The sequence below is a fragment of the Homarus americanus genome, unplaced genomic scaffold (genome assembly GCF_018991925.1).
Source record: "Homarus americanus isolate GMGI-L3 unplaced genomic scaffold, GMGI_Hamer_2.0 scaffold23578, whole genome shotgun sequence".
NCBI classification, from domain to species: domain Eukaryota; kingdom Metazoa; phylum Arthropoda; class Malacostraca; order Decapoda; family Nephropidae; genus Homarus; species Homarus americanus.
The window spans coordinates 7,106,720-7,122,711 of NW_024733231.1; the positions used below are offsets into that span (position 1 = coordinate 7,106,720).

Sequence of the window (15,992 nt, forward strand, 5' to 3'; positions counted from 1 at the left end):
GATAATGTGGCAATACACAACAGTTTTTAAAGAAATGAATAACAAAATATTACAGGCATTGATGACTGATTTACAAGTACTGAAATGTAATTGTGTATCTGCTTCACCAAAGGGGACTACAGTATTTAGTAAAAAAATTATTGTGTGGTTTTACCCTTTGTAGTAATGCCATTGTTCTTTAAGTACTGTACACAAGTGTCCTGGAAAAATGTATACACATTGCCATACAGGTTTTGGCGGAGATTGTGCGAATGGTTGTATTGTATCATAACATCAGTATTGTCTTCACTTATTGACGTGTGAGGTCTCCCACAAATGATGAAAATGTTACCATTGTAGTACTGTATAAAGCATTCACGTGCTCTCCAGGAAAACCTGTAAGACATTTTTTTGAGACATCCTGTATATTCTCAACCTGTGAAGTACTGCACCTGAATATTAGACCCACTCTTGACCTCACATCACACATGATGCTCCTAATGTAAAAAAAAAAAAAAAAAAAGTTTGTACAGAGTAGTTTTAATAAAAAAAATAAAAGAACCAAGAAAAATCCAAATTCTCCTTCTGTCCTACACAAGTCAACAAATCTTTCTGAATATCATAAATTCAGACCCACCAAACTTGGCACAAAGAGGGAACACTGTACAGTAATATGATAAATAAAACCCCCTTCCTACCTTTACTTGACACTCCTATAAAGGACCAGACAGCTAACAACTGCCTCTAAAAGCTTACTGCATATCCTCATCAATATATTTGTCAATGAACGTTTGATAACCCACTTAGAATATCCCAGGATCTGCCCCTACAAAGGTTTCCCCTTATTCCCCAATGAAACAATAATTGCAAAAACAGTTGAAAATGAATAACTCTCCACCTGAGGATGTATAGAGTATATGGGGAAGAATACCAAGATACGCACATTATTCACCCTTTCCCAGGATATGGATTTTAAATGCCTGTAATAAACAAACATAAACATCACTATTACAAGTACAAAAATAACCTTCCACAGTTTTTAGCACACACAACTCCCCCACAAATTTGCCGATAGAAATAAAATCTGCATACACTGTGCAGGGGGGCACACGAGTCGCTGTACCGAGACACATTTCCTCGGTAAAACAGATCATGCACCATCCTGTATATCTTTGTAAATTATGTGGTATAATTCTAAACATACCGGTATCAAGAACATTTTAAGTAGAATTATAAAACAGTAACTGAAGGCTTAAGGTGGATTGAGCAAATATCCACTTTACAACTCGGTAATCCCCAGTTCTCACTCTTACCTCCAGAAAGGGTTTTTTTCTGGTCCATAATCATCAACATGCTAATTTTCAAAATACAGTAATGGGTAACTATTTTGGTGAGCCAATAATCAAGACAGTTTCCATCTTTAATGTTCTTTAATATTAACGTGGATTGAGATGTTCCAATAAATTTTGAGAACTAAATTTCAATAGAAGGCATTTTCTTGTGTTATTGTACACAAACACACACACTCAGAAATACAAACATAAAAAAACGGAAAAATCTTGAATATGCAATTTTGTGCATAACAAAAATTTCAAAAAAAGTAGAAAGCCTTCCACTGCCAAGAGGAACAAAATCTAACAATAAATCTTCACATCAAACTAAATTTTTCCAGTGTTATGAGAGTGTAAGTGGAACTTCTCAAAACCTTCATTATATTCACACCTTCTATCTCCTCCATGACTGCTTTTAAAGCAGTACTACTAAATAAAAGAGGTTGATATTTTCATTTGTATATAAGTAAATTTGTAAATATTGCAGCGTTCTTGATGATCACTACTAAAATTGTGTACAGTACCATGAAGCACTTGAGGATGACTATTGGTGGCAGTTTAACTTCTTCCTTTATAATGTACAAACAATGCTGGTGATCTACATTAAACTATTAAATATTAGACATAATGAAATGACATACAGTATATGAACTGATGGAAAATTCATAACCAGAGATGTATATATGACACTTGACAATGATCAACACACATAACCGGTGACTCTGGCCCGAGGCACGGTCTTGTGCAAAATAACCATGGGTCGATGCTTGCCTCTTGAGACAACTTATGACTGTTAAACAAAATTAGTAATTGATTCTGCAAACCTATTTTATAACTGAAGATGGAGAGAAAATTTTGTGAATATGCCAAAAAAATTTTCAGGCTTTGGAATCCAGGAAAGCCCACTACAGCCCTAGCCTTTAGTTTAGAAAGTGTCAGAGGTTGATACTGTCAATCACAGCTGCACAGTGCACGAGATGCTTGTTCTATCCTCGGCAGGCTCAATCATAAGGCTGGAGGCAGAACCAACTTCAACCTTCTTACCAATACTGAACACCAAAGGGAAGAGGCGGGGAACTACATCGTTCTTCCCAGACTTGATTATAATATGGGAATTATAATCAATACCTCATACATATTCTAATGACTGTCAAAAGTGGCCTGTAAGTGCAGAAACCAGCTACAGAGAGCGGGGAGGTGGAAAGTACTTTATGATGGGCACCTTGGAGGGGACAACTTTCCGTGAGTAACAAACTGTAAAATAGTTACCTAACCTTCACTGTGTTGTCTAAGTCACTCGCTCAGCTCCACAAAGTTGCCAGATACTGCTATTTGAATGAATCATACTGAAACCATGACATCCCTTCTGAGGCTGATTGTACTTATTCACAGTTTGGTTGACCTGGGATGCCCCCTTGCACAAACCAGTAACCCTTGTGAAAGGAAACAGATTTGGTACAGTACTTAGCTTCTGAAATATGGCAGCCAAGAGTAGGACGATTGTGATGCTGGTTCTGTCTCTCGCTGTATGATCAAGTCCGACAAAAAGAAAAGGCAGCACCTACTATTTCACAGAGTGTTAGTTCCAAGCCCCAACAGAAATATTTATTTACTCAGACCCCTTTGTATGGGCAAAGACTACTCAGGGGAGCCGGGCTGATTGCCCAATTAGCAACAGCCACTTATATTATGGCTTCCCTGGATTCCAAAGCTTGGAAGCTTAGTGGGTATATTCATGACTTGTTTTTGAAAGGCATTAGGTTATAAAATGAGGTATTGATTCTCAAATCCCAGTTTACAGATGTATCTGGACTGGGCAATTCATGTATCATTAGCCAATGTTTATAGGTTCAAAATCAAGGTTTTTCAACAATGTTGGCTAAAACTAACTGAAATATTACCATTGTTGAAACCTTTCTGTTGTTAACATAGCTCTTAAGATAGTGGTCTTAGAGGCATCAGCTGCTGTTTAAGGTAAAAAGATTGAGTCCTCTCATTACACTAGCAATATGCTTTGTCACTCATTTGTGTAAGTCACAAACTGTCATTTCATAAGATCAACCCTCACTTCCAGTCCATCTCCGTGTCAGACAATGAGAGGAAGGCATAAGTGAGCCACCAGGTAAAAGCTTGGGCACTGAATAACGTGGGACAGCCAATATCTGGGTCTCTACAGGAAAGTCGCTAGAGACAATGCCCCCTGGATTAGGTGTTCAAGGAAAGCAGCCCAGTTGAGTGAGTTTAACGACTTAAACAAACACATAAGATGAGCTCTGGTTGCTTATTAAGAGATATGTAATGCTTGGACAGAATGGTGAAAACATTTCCAATTCCCTGACCACAGAAACTAACCTTGTTAGTTACAGCCACCATTGTTGAGAGAACTTAATTTTTTACCCACAGACTTTGGCTTGTACTGTACTGTAACATGTGAATTGCCCCAGCCAGGTATTAGGTTATGAAAATACTGTAAGCTCAAATTTCTTCATGTTTATGCAACTTACTATGCTGGAAAAGCTCTAATCATTCCACAACACAGCTTTATATTGGGTTCAAATATACACCTGTCTTATCACTAAGAATATATCCTGTATGATCAATATCTTTATATACTGTACTGATATACAGTATAATAAATCTACAGCATGAACTACCATACACAACACAGTTTAAGTGCATCATAAAAGCCTACTGCAAGGCTCATGTATGCTTTTATCATTACTTAGTAAAGCTATCCATATTCATATAATAGAATATTGCACCTTATTGAACTTAGGAGTCGTCGAAGTACATACGACCGGGTCCGTTAGCCTTCATGTAACGACGATATGACTTGTACCGACCAGACTGGGCCATCTTCACCTTCATCTCTGCATCACGATCAGCCTTCCATTCATTATATTTATCTTTATTCCATAATTCTCGTTTCAAGTAATCTGCTTTTATATTTTCTTCTAAGTTCTAGGGAGAGAGAGATGATGGCGATAATGATAAATTGCAAAGAAGTTCTTGTTTAAACACATTAATTCTATGTTTATTTTTTTCATTACTGGATTCACTAAAATTATAGTTGCCCATCCCAACAACTTTGACAAAATATTTCATGATACTTCATCTGATAATGGGTGGAGGAGTAAACTGAAAATGACGAAGAGTAAAATAACTTCGCCTCTTAACACATCCAACAATTCCAATAATAATAACACTAACATTAACTAATATTTTTGAGTAAAATTATCAGATAAATTACAACTGGTTTGACAAATACAATATATAGACAATGCAGGTATACAATTTCCAATGTACAGTCGAAGAAATAAGTCGTGTTACACTCCCCAGCGTAATGTTCTGCAGCCCATTATGAAGAATTTGGGTCGTGACAGCGAAGCATCGAGGTTTGACTCTGAACAGGGAACTTTACCATAATTCTTTGCCGTGGGTTTCAGAACATGAGACACGGTAAGTGTAACGTGACTTTTCTTTGACTGTACAAATAAAAAGGACATTTGAATAAGGATAGCCAACAAAGCCATCAGATGTTTATATCCAGTAGGTTCCTTACACAATACTATATACTGTACAGAATCTGAAGAAAATTATGGAAAGGAAGCTAAAATTATCCAAAACAGACAGTGTTACATTGTTATATGCCCTCACACTTTCAGAAGGTGGTATAAAGAACTGAAATCAATGTAATAAAAGAACTTACTTCAAATTGTCCATGACTGAGGCCCATGAACTTGCGAATTATATACATCTTCTCCTCCTCACCGTACTCCTCCTTCAGGATCCAGAACTTCCACACCCAGCGTAAGTACCAGGATATGTACTTCACGATCCAGTACGGGAGGAACACGAGTTGTATCCACAGAATATCCCTAGAGGAAACAAAATAAGAAATGAAAAATAGAGAGAGAAATAGGAAATGAAAAACAGAGAGAGAAATAGCATATGAGAGAGAGAGAAATAAGAAATGAGAGAGAGAGAGAGAGAGAGAGAGAAATAAGAAATGAAAAACAGAGAAAAATAAATGACATACTATAAGACATTAATCAGGATAAGAAAATGGTGGGTGTGTGTGTGAACTTCTGTGGCAGTTCATCAAGCAAACAAGAATTCTCAAGTGGCAAAGGAACTACTGTACTAAATAAGACTAAATACACTTATGTTTAACTGCCATATTTATGCCCAGTGATTAAAACAAGGCCAAGCAGAATAGGCATTGCACCTCAACTCACCTGATGATTAAACACCTTCAAGCTATCTGGGTGTCTAATCATCAGGTGAAATCATCAAGGGTGCCTAATCTTCAAGTGATCCACCTAATTACTCTACCACATGCTGAAAACTCACTAATTAACGTACTTGTAAGTGGGCTTAGCGTACACCCCACGAATATCCATCTTTCGCTCGATGACCTGACGAATTATTTTTTCCTCCCGTTCTTTAATTTGCTCTTTCGACATTCCTTTTAACTTCTTCTTGTCAGTTATAAGCAAACCCTCCTGCTTGGCTAACTCTACCGCCTGTAGACGGTATTTTGGTACTACAGCAAAATACTTGATGGCTTCTTGATATCTGGAAATAATGTTTACCGTGAAGTATCAACACAAGCTGTAAACATTCTTCACATCATTCACAAAAAGGATTATTAATTCATGTACACCAGGAGGTTCTGTGTGTTTTATATGTAAAAAGTTTTAAGTCATACGTACACAAAAAACACAAACAGGATGAGAACATCGATGCCAAGTTATTTTTCAAGCCATCAAAAAGCATATTACTGTAACACTGTCTCACATGAACAATAAAATAACTATATATACACTTACTTCATCCAACCATTATAATACTGTACTAATGATATAAGGGATATGGTCGCCGCCAAAACGATTCTGACGTCAACGTGGGGGGCCATGCGTCTGCGCCACGCTCGGTATACATTCTGGTAGAACTGTTCTGGATGGTCCAACATATAATCGTAATCTTCTCGGGCTTCATCGTCTCGTAGAATGTCATACCTGCCCAACGGAGATCAAGAAACACAGATAACAGGACAACATAACACAAAATTTCTCCTATATTATATGGAGAGGTTTGATATCTTCCCCTGGTGAAAGATCAAAGATGTGACATATCAAAGTACAGTTGGTTCAGTCTATCACACAGCAGACAATATCTCGCACTAACACTAAGATCAAACCATCATTTCCATTCAAGAGTTATGGCAGGGACATAGATGAAGAGGTGAATACTGTATACAAGTTTAGACCCTTGTAAAAACAAAACAAAAAAACAATAATAAATAATGGAAGACCTTTTGTGTAATAAAGCCAATATATATATATAATAGATGGTGTTTACTTTCACAAGGGCAGGAAATGGCTAACATCAGACCTCAGAGGAGACAAAATACTGTACTCACGCTGTAGACAATATCCGGAATCGCTCTTCTGCAATTTTCTTTTCCTCGGGATCTTGGAACTTGTCAGGGTGGGTTTTAGAGGCAACCGCCCGGAAGGCTCGCTTAACTTCTTGTTTCGTCGCATCGCGGGTTATCTCAAGGACTGGAATAATAATAATAATATTTATTCAGTAAAATTGTTATACAGATTTACAATTGGATAGGCATGTTTATAAATTATGCTGTTGTACAGTTCAGCATGAATACAGAAGTTGTAGGTACACAGTGCAGGTATGCTGTGGGAGTATACAGTTTCCTGTGTGCCTAGACAGTGTAGGTAAACAACAATGGTAAATAGGAAGGCAACTTGATGGAAAGTACCGTACTTATATGTAATGGGAAGTTCTGAATTTGTAAAATACTACAGTAGTTATTTATATAAAAAATATCTATCAAGTACTGTACAGTACTGTACAATAATAAGGAGGTGTATTATGCACAAACTTGATCTGTGCATAGAGAACAGTGTGTGTGTGTATACTAGTTCAGACCAGCTGTTCAGTTTTGAGCAGTAGCATCAACATCATGCACCAATGATCAATTATTAGGGAGTTAACTGAGACCTACCAAACAATGAGAGAACACTTTAATATTTTAAAATTAAAAATAAAGTCACATTTCATTTAAACAGTCCAATTTTTCTTTGATTAGCCACCTTTTGTCTTTAATCCCCATTATTATGTACAGTATCTATGATATTGTATTCATTAATATAGTACTGTACTACATATTACTGTAATAGTACAATATGTTATTACAACCAACAGTGGACACTGGCAACAATTAGAGAGCAGCTTCCTCTGTGGTAAACATCATCTGCTGAAATCTGATAGTGAACTGAGCTACAGTATTGTATTTGTGTTGACAAGTCTGAGGAAAAGTTGAAAAATACCACCATTAATCTGTAGGATATATATTAACTGGAAACTGCCACACTTTGTCCTTCCTGCTGTTGGGAAAAAATCTACTCAATAAAGCAAGACATAAAGAACACAGCCATAAGAGTTTCAACACAATGGCTTTATTTTCTGTGATAATTACATTCGCCCCTTAACAAAAATTTCACTTTGGTCGGTGAAGCCAGCCAGCAGCCCCGCGAGTCTCCCTACAGTATCGCTCAATACACTAAAGCCACAGTACTGGTAATTACAGTATAATCTGGATTTTGTAATTACAGAAGTACTGTACTTGCTGTATCTCAAAATATGGTTGGTATGTATAGTATATCAAACGAGGCACTCCCCATTGATAGTTTGTGTGTAATCATTTAAAACCTGATAATTGTACAGTAACTCATTAGGTGTATTTTACCTCACAATTAACGTACAAGAAATGTTGTTTTGAACTTTGGGTTTTATAGACTGATGAAAATAATTGAAATCTTTTAAAATATGCAAAAAACACACACATTATAAGCTCTCTGTTAGGTTAGGGTTGTCTGATTTCTTCACTTGACTTGTTTTAGAAATGTGTGACACTGCAACCACCACGATGATAAAAGACTGAACTACCATACTGATCTTAAGAACTGATGATAAAATGTAAGCAAGTCAGCCAAGTTTCAGACAAAGCCAAACCCACATGAATACTGTAACCAATATTCCTGGTAATACTGTACAAGGTAGAGCTCCTGAACCACCAACTGGATTATTAGTTCATAAAGTGTACCAAACCTAACCTAACATAATACAGTTATTGTCTTCTGTTAACATCTGTAAAAATAAAATTAATGTCCACTTATTAACCTCATCAATTCCTTTACCCATCTGCCCATTGCTGGAAGTAAAATAAATAATAATAATCCTTAATCATTCAAATTTTATTGTGGATATTTTGCCGTGACCGGTTATGTTCCTACTAACGCTATTTTACCGTGAGTGAGCTAATTGGCTAAGTATACTTTGTTTCATATGAAGGAGTGTTCGCCCCCCTGGCTAGGAAGTTAGGTAAGGTTAGGTAGGTTAGGTAAGGTTAGGTAGGTTAGGTTAGGTAGGTTAGGTAAGGTTAGGTAGGTTAGGTAAGGTAGGTTAGGTAAGGTTAGGTAAGGTAGGTTAGGTAGGTTAGGTTAGGTAGGTTAGGTAAGGTTAGGTAGGTTAGGTAAGGTTAGGTAGGTTAGGTAAGGTTAGGTAGGTTTCATTGGTTGGTTAGATCTGGTTCTTGTAAATATGTCGCCTCTTTTATACTGATAAGAACATGAGATATTAAGAGTTTATCCTAGGTGTGGCGAGGGTAGGTGACGTGGGTGTACCAGATGTAGTGAAGTAACACCAGCTGGTACTATAGGAGAGGTCAACAACCACCAGATGTAGTGAAGTAACACCAGCTGGTACTATAGGAGAGGTCAACAACCACCAGATGACATAAGGTAACCATGTAACTCCGGGAAGCTGTGAGGGAGGGGGGGTTAGAGATCCCGTTAGTCACACATGATTCCTTCTACTTACGATCATAACAGTTATTTTCGCCGCAGTAGTAGTCCTCGACGTAGCCATTTGTGGGCTGGAACACGATACAGAGGGAATATAAGAGAAGGAAGCGCCACATCATCACTGAGGGCTGGGAGGGTAGGAGCCTCACTCACCTCTCGCCGCTGCCACACACACACTGCCATCAACACATGCGATTCTAGAAGACATCAACATTTTACATCAACATAGATTAAATTAAGTTTCAAGAATTCACATTAATCACATCTAAATATTTTTGTGAGATAAAGGATAGCATATGTGATAAGTTTGGATATTATGATACACGTAAAACAAAAAATTATTTTGAAACGCATGTTTTACTTTATACCTAAACTAGTAGAAAACAAGTCTTATCCTGACATAGGAAAGCTTTGTATTTTATAAACCTGTAATAAATAATTAAGAATAACTTTATCAACAATATTTTGTCTCCATTATATCTAGAGTTAAATGTATCATCACGAACACCTTCTAACTTTGGCTGTGGCTTCGTCGTATCTTATTTGTCAATTAATTACAAATACAATTATAAAACATCGATTAAACGTAATAAAATGAATTCTTAATTATAGTAAAATTTATTTTAAATACGACAGTGTTTATAAAGTTTCAGTGACTCATTACCGTACAGTATATGAAGTTTTCTGTAAATAATGATCGAACAGAATTGCTGCCATGTTGGAAAGTTGAGTTTCCAAGACACGCGTGGCGTGGCGGGCGGCGTGTCTCTCTTAATGAAATTTCAAGGTTTGTGGAGAAAGTTCCTCCTACGTAAATTGGTTAGGGTCCAATTTCACAAGTGACTTTCATGAGTATACTGTATATAAAGTTACTATTTTCCAGACTTCGAGTGGCCATTTAAATGGCCCTCAGTGTACACTTTGTGTAATGAGTTGACCACTTACCTGTGTTACCATGGTGGCCGCCTTTCAGGTCACCACACTACCCTCGTCATTGAGTGATAGTGTGACTAAACCAAAGGAAATCGGCCATTGGAAGATTTGTTAAGGGGAGTAATTTTAACTTGTGGTTGTTGGAGCTGACGTGTGTGAGTTGTTTTGTTGGGGAATTATTAATAGCGGTTCATGAACGCACATAATAAACATTTAATGACAATAACGTAGAAATTATTGTAGACCCATCCCCTCTAGGTAGCATCAGTGTGTTAAATCGGCAATTGAAGTAATCTGGGGTGTCTAATCTGCATCTGAGCCATTTACACTTAAAAATGTACTCGTATATAGTACAGTAATATGGTATTATTGCTTTTAATTGACCCATACCTTTATTATATTTATATATTTATTTGGTTAGGTGAGGGTAGATTAGATCAGGTTGAGTCAGGCAATTAGAAGCAAATTTACCATAATTATTGACGACTGACCCGCAGTTGACTATACCTTTCTTTTTTTAGGTAAAATTGTCGTTTTGGTCATCCATCTATTTGAAATAAAGGTCAGAATCATTCAAAAACTCAAAAACCATCAGAAAAACATAATTTTCACCTAACCCAACCAAAATCTAACCTAATCAAACTAACCTAACTAACCTAACCTAACCAAACTAACCTAGTGTAGCAGGATGTAAGCGTGTGATGACCGTGGCAGCTGTCCTTGGTCTAATTTCGGTTAATATTGACGACACACCCGTCACACCGTAAGTTTTGATGGATAATTTTCTTACAGTATATTTTCATCGCTGAGTTCGGATGTAAAATTTAATTTCTTTGGCAAATGCTTCGTTTGGTAGATAATTAGGCCCCAAGGCTCGTACTAGCGGAACTACTTTGTCTGTCGCGGCAGTAAAATGATATGGTGGCCTGATCCATGCTTGATGTTGTCTTCAGATAATTTCCACACATGGGAAGCAAAAGTTAGTAAGTAAAAAGCTATGATAACATAAATATCGTAAAGAGAAAAGAAAAATATTAAAAGTTTTCAGTGACATCACTCGGCAAGGCGGGGTTTACATGGCTGAAATTGTGCATCATATTTGTGATTTTTTTTTTATGATATTTATGTTACCAGAGCATTTAATACTATTTTAATGTGTAAGAAGTCAATTTAATGTATAACTAGTGAATTAAACATATAAACAGGTTTGTTGGTGGCCCTTAAAGTCTTGGTGAAAGGTTTGAAAGTAAAGGAGCAACTGTGTGTTTGTGTTATAGGTTGCTGGTCCCCACCCCCCCCTACCCCCCGCCCCTACCCCTACCCCCCCGCCCCCTACCCCCTTTACCCCTACCCCCCTACCCCCTACCCCCCGCCCCTACCCCCACCCCTACCCTACCCTCCTTCCCTACCCTCCACCCCCACCCCCTACCCTACCTCCGCCCCCCACCCATACCCCCCCCGCCCCATATACCCCCGCCCCCCACCCTTACCCCCCACCCCACCCTTACCCCCCGCCCCCACCCTACCCCCCCCACCCCCACCCCGCCCCCACCCCTACCCCCCTCACTGTGGTGGTGTTGCCTGTGAGGTGAGTAACTTCACATATGTGGACAACCTGTACACCTGCATAGTCTATACGGAACTGTACTGTATACATGCCAAACCAATCGTAAACTATGATTTTATTTAATTCTGGTTACGTATATAGTATATTATTATTGTTACAGTACAGTATAGTTACAGTATTTGACTTCTTTGTTTATTTGGTAATACTGTGTTGTAGTTTACTATTCTTATACATTACACTTAAACTAAGGACATTGCAGGTACAGTATAAAGCTGTTATAGATACTGTACCAGTATTTTGTTTAAAAGGCAAGTGGTCTCATAACTCAAGAACATCTCATATTCAACCCCAAAATTGTAATGGATGTATTCTGTTATGTTTTCTCCCTTCAGGAATTTTAAGTGGTAAAATGAACCAATAAACCTAATATAACCTAACTTAAATAAAAAGTATTTAAAGATTGTTTGATAAGGTTGGGGTTATTTGGTTATTGTCATCTTTAATAAATGGCTGCTTAAACATATACGGTACAGCTTAGCCAATGTTTTTTTTTTTTTGTTCAAGTATAAGTACAAAATAATGAGAAAACAAAATATTAGCATTAACAAATGTTAGTCTCAGGGATACACCAAGAATTGCAAATTTATTTATAAAGTCAAAAGTGTGGTCATTAAATTGTTACTGGCACCTGTACTCGGATGCCTCATTTACCAAGTGAGATTAGAAAGTCTTCAATTACCATTAGTTCAAAGAAAGGCAGGGGATATAAATTTAGAAGTACCTCAGAGGGTATTACTCCAGTTTATATCCGAAGTAAGTGGGAGGCTGCACTTCTCGAGGTCACAAGTTAAAGAAACTATCAGTACAGAAAACTCAAGAGTTAACTTCTTTGGAGTAGGAGCACATGTTCAGGTTCATTCAAGTGCCTGCTAACAATGAAAACTCACTGTCTCACTGGCTAGGAAGCTGGCAAGAGGTAAAATTGATAGATGTAAAATGTAATTGACTACTGAACTGTACTGTATATTTAAATAAGGGGTGTGGTGATGCAGTAGACAGAGCTCTCACCACCTGGCCCAAGTGTTTGATCTCTAGCTGTGTACGGTTCACTCTGCAGTATACATGTATCTACAGTAACTGTACTAGTTGAGGCAATTAAGTGCAGTGCTGTGCCATCTGTGCTGCCTCCATGCCTACTGAAGGCTTAGTTTATAGTATGCTATGTCCAAACTGTTCCTGATGGGCAGTTATGACAATGGGACTCAACCTCACACACTTAAATAATAGTTATTACCCGGTAAGTATTGAGAAGTATGGTCACAACACATTGAACCATTTTATTGTCCACCACTCAAGAAACTGACAATCATTTCCATTTACAGATGGCTGAAATGCCTCTAAGTAAATTCCATGGAACTGCTGAAGACTACCTCAACTGGTTTAATGGTGTTGAGTTTGAGAAGGTAAGTACTGTACTATACCACACAGCACCTGTCTCTCTGGTATGTGTTTTAGTACAGTGTCCCACCTCCTGTTATAATACCCTTAAGCTTTTTATGGTGCTTGAATTATTTACACAGGTTGAAAGATTGTTATTGTTATAAATGATGGTCTTGGTGTTAGAAGGAAGTCATTGTGATTTGTTTGAAGCCTTAGTGTAATTATTAGGTCAGATAAGCTACCAAGTACTGTACTAGCAAATAAACGGGGGCTCAGACACAGTCCAAGTCACTGGTCCTGGAAGGGGGGAGGGGGTATTTTGTTATGTTGTAGTTGATCCCGTCACTGTAACACCAATGGAGGAGTGAAAAGATGTTTTTTCTATGTTCTTTATTATGCATTCCTCATTTTTGTATAAATTATTTCTTTATGTATGTAAGTTTTATTTTCTTTCATTTTCTGTGTGTAGTTTAGTGTTTTTTAAGTTTATCTTATTTAACTTGATTTATTTATTATTATTTTTTGTTTTATATATATACAGGTACCCGGCAACTCGGGTTTTACATGCGTTTGATGTAAGTGTTTTTTGGAATAACGTGATTAATCAATTAATACTAAAAGCTAATTTACAAGCACCTATTTTTTAAATAACGCGCTCAAGACAGTTTAAATTTGCCGCGCGTATTCGCCTGGCAGTGGAGTCTCGTGTGATGCCTGGTGAGGTGGTTGTAAGTTATTACTATAAAGTCGCAGTCATATCAACATCAAGGATTTAAATATTATTGTTAATAATAATTATTATTATAATAATGTAATAATAAAGATTATTTCTGCTAATGATGAAGATAATGATGATAATGAAGTGCAACAACTGTGATGACGTCCAGCAAGCTTCCCGTATATCACTTTCTCAGGTCACACCAGCACTACTTTTTCTCTGTGCTCTCATTTGCACTGTGTATTTATCACTTACCTTTTTAGTGTTAAACTCTGTTTTCCCCCATTGAGCATGTCTGGAAAGTGTCCGTCTACCTCCTTTGGGGCGCCTAAAGCTAAAAAGGCATGATAAACAATCGCAGTGGACGTGAAATTAAATGTGATCACCCGCCTTCAGAGAGGAGATCGTGTGTCGGAGGTTGGCCGCGTGCTTGGTTTAAGTGAGAGCACTGTTCATTCCCTGTGCGGTGTGTGATGGTTCCCCTAACCTGTACCATTTACATGTATTCTTATGGGAAAATTTTGTTTAATTTACGCATCTTTTAATTAAGCGGCGATTTTCAAGAACGTGACCCCCGCGTAAAATGAGAGGTGGGTGTACAGTATATTCTTTTATAGCAATAGAGTAGTGGATGAGTGGAACAAGTTACCAAACATCATTATTAACTCGAATTTACTGGATAGCTTCAAACATAGGTTGGATGGATATATGAGCAATGCGGGTTGGGTGTAAATGGGACTGCCCAGTATGGGCCAATAGCCCCACTGCGGTTTCTTCCATTCTTATGTTCTTAAATTACAGTACAGTGGTCCCTCGGTTAACGAATGCCTCGGTTAACGAAATTTCGGTTAACGAACTGCCTCCCATAAGATTCTTAAATTCGGTTAACGAACAAAAATTCGGGTAACGAATTTCTTACGAACCGACCTCAACATGTTTTCGCTTGCACTGGCCGGTCAACCAGCTTTAGTATTAGTCCGCTAATACATTAATCGGTTCTAGGGCTTAAATTCCTTACTATTTTAGTAAATATCAAGAAGTTCATACTATTCAATAATTTTAAAAGTTTAATATTCAATTTTTTAGTCATTTTAACAATTATTGAACATAATTGAAGGTAAAGTGACTAGTTTAATGCGCGGCATCCAGCCTCTTAACACAGCAAACAGGCGTTAGTCTCTCTCTGTTTTCACTGGAGGTAACATCTTGCTTGAGACTCTCTTCAACTAAATGCTTTTTTTCTGTGTTTCCAAGCAAATTATTGGTCATTTTGAAATATATTATACATATTGACAATATATAATGCAGTGCAGTGTTGATTTAACGAAAATAATCTTGAAATACACCAAGAGAACTAATATTTTATGGGTGAAATGGTGCCATGGGGTGACTTCTCTTCCACCCCAATGCCTTCTCTTCTTCCTTCTCCTCCACCCCCATTCTAATTCCCATCATCATCATCACCATCATCCAGGAGCCTTCTACATACACACCTCAAAGTAAGTGAACTTTTCTACCAATTTTGTTGAATTTAGGCAATTTTCGGTGAGCTGGAACCAATTACCCAAAAACCCATTGAAACAATGGTTTCGGTTAACGAACAACCTGCTGGAACGGATTGTGTTCGTTAACTGAGGGACCACTGTATTAGGGAGAATAAAAAGTAGATACGGCAGTGGTAATAATAGCACTAAAGGCATTATGATTATTTGTTAAAAATGTTGGCAAGTACTGGGCATGCACTGGCTCCTGATTGTACCTGAACCCGCTGCAGTGTTGATCAAGTTTGGTTTTGAAAGAGCTCACACTCGGTATACTGTATTTCTTTCAGTGTCTCTTATGACTTCAGTGGTGAGTAGGTATCTCGTAGCTTCTCACAGGGCAGAGAAAAGATTCTCACCTCTATTGCAAACTCGAACACTCAACTTACTTAACAATTTTACTAAAAGTAAATATGGTTGAAGCTTTCAGCAATCATTTATAATTTAAAATATACAAACATAAACATGAGATTTCTTAACTTTCTTAAACAGACGTCTCAATGGGGGACTTGAGAAATAAGTTATGGCTACATGTTTTATGGGCTATTGAGCATAATATGAATCATGTGATTTTTTGTTGCACAGACATCC

The 15,992-nt window shown here is 37.5% G+C and overlaps 2 protein-coding genes across 2 annotated transcripts in view; one reads left to right on the forward strand and one right to left on the reverse strand.

Moving 5' to 3' along the window:
* Positions 1-486: 486 nt before the first annotated feature.
* LOC121869662 (dnaJ homolog subfamily C member 25 homolog) lies at positions 487-9,371 on the reverse strand. Its single transcript, XM_042371197.1, has 6 exons — positions 9,219-9,371; positions 6,736-6,877; positions 6,143-6,331; positions 5,676-5,888; positions 5,020-5,188; positions 487-4,271 (listed from the first exon to the last, which is right to left on the reverse strand). The coding sequence occupies exons 1-6, from the start codon at positions 9,319-9,321 to the stop codon at positions 4,083-4,085; spliced, it is 1,005 nt and encodes a 334-aa protein (XP_042227131.1). The 5' UTR covers positions 9,322-9,371; the 3' UTR covers positions 487-4,082.
* A 543-nt stretch (positions 9,372-9,914) lies between these two features.
* Positions 9,915-15,992, forward strand: part of LOC121869494 (ATP-dependent RNA helicase TDRD9-like) — a 57,635-nt gene continuing 51,557 nt past the window's right edge. The window contains exons 1-2 of the mRNA XM_042370848.1: positions 9,915-9,989; positions 13,085-13,165. Of these exons, the coding sequence (XP_042226782.1) occupies positions 13,085-13,165 (81 nt within the window). The 5' untranslated portion in view covers positions 9,915-9,989. The remainder of the gene's footprint in view (positions 9,990-13,084; positions 13,166-15,992) is intronic.

Coding starts and splice junctions, on each gene's coding strand:
- LOC121869662 (XM_042371197.1), bottom strand. CDS start 9,321: ATGATGTGGCGCTTCCTTCTCTTATATTCCCTCTGTATCGTGTTCCAG. Junction 6,878..9,218: donor CGAAAATAACTGTTATGATC/GTAAGTAGAAGG, acceptor TTATTATTCCAG/TCCTTGAGATAACCCGCGAT. Junction 4,272..5,019: donor TCAGTCATGGACAATTTGAA/GTAAGTTCTTTT, acceptor CTCTCTCCCTAG/AACTTAGAAGAAAATATAAA.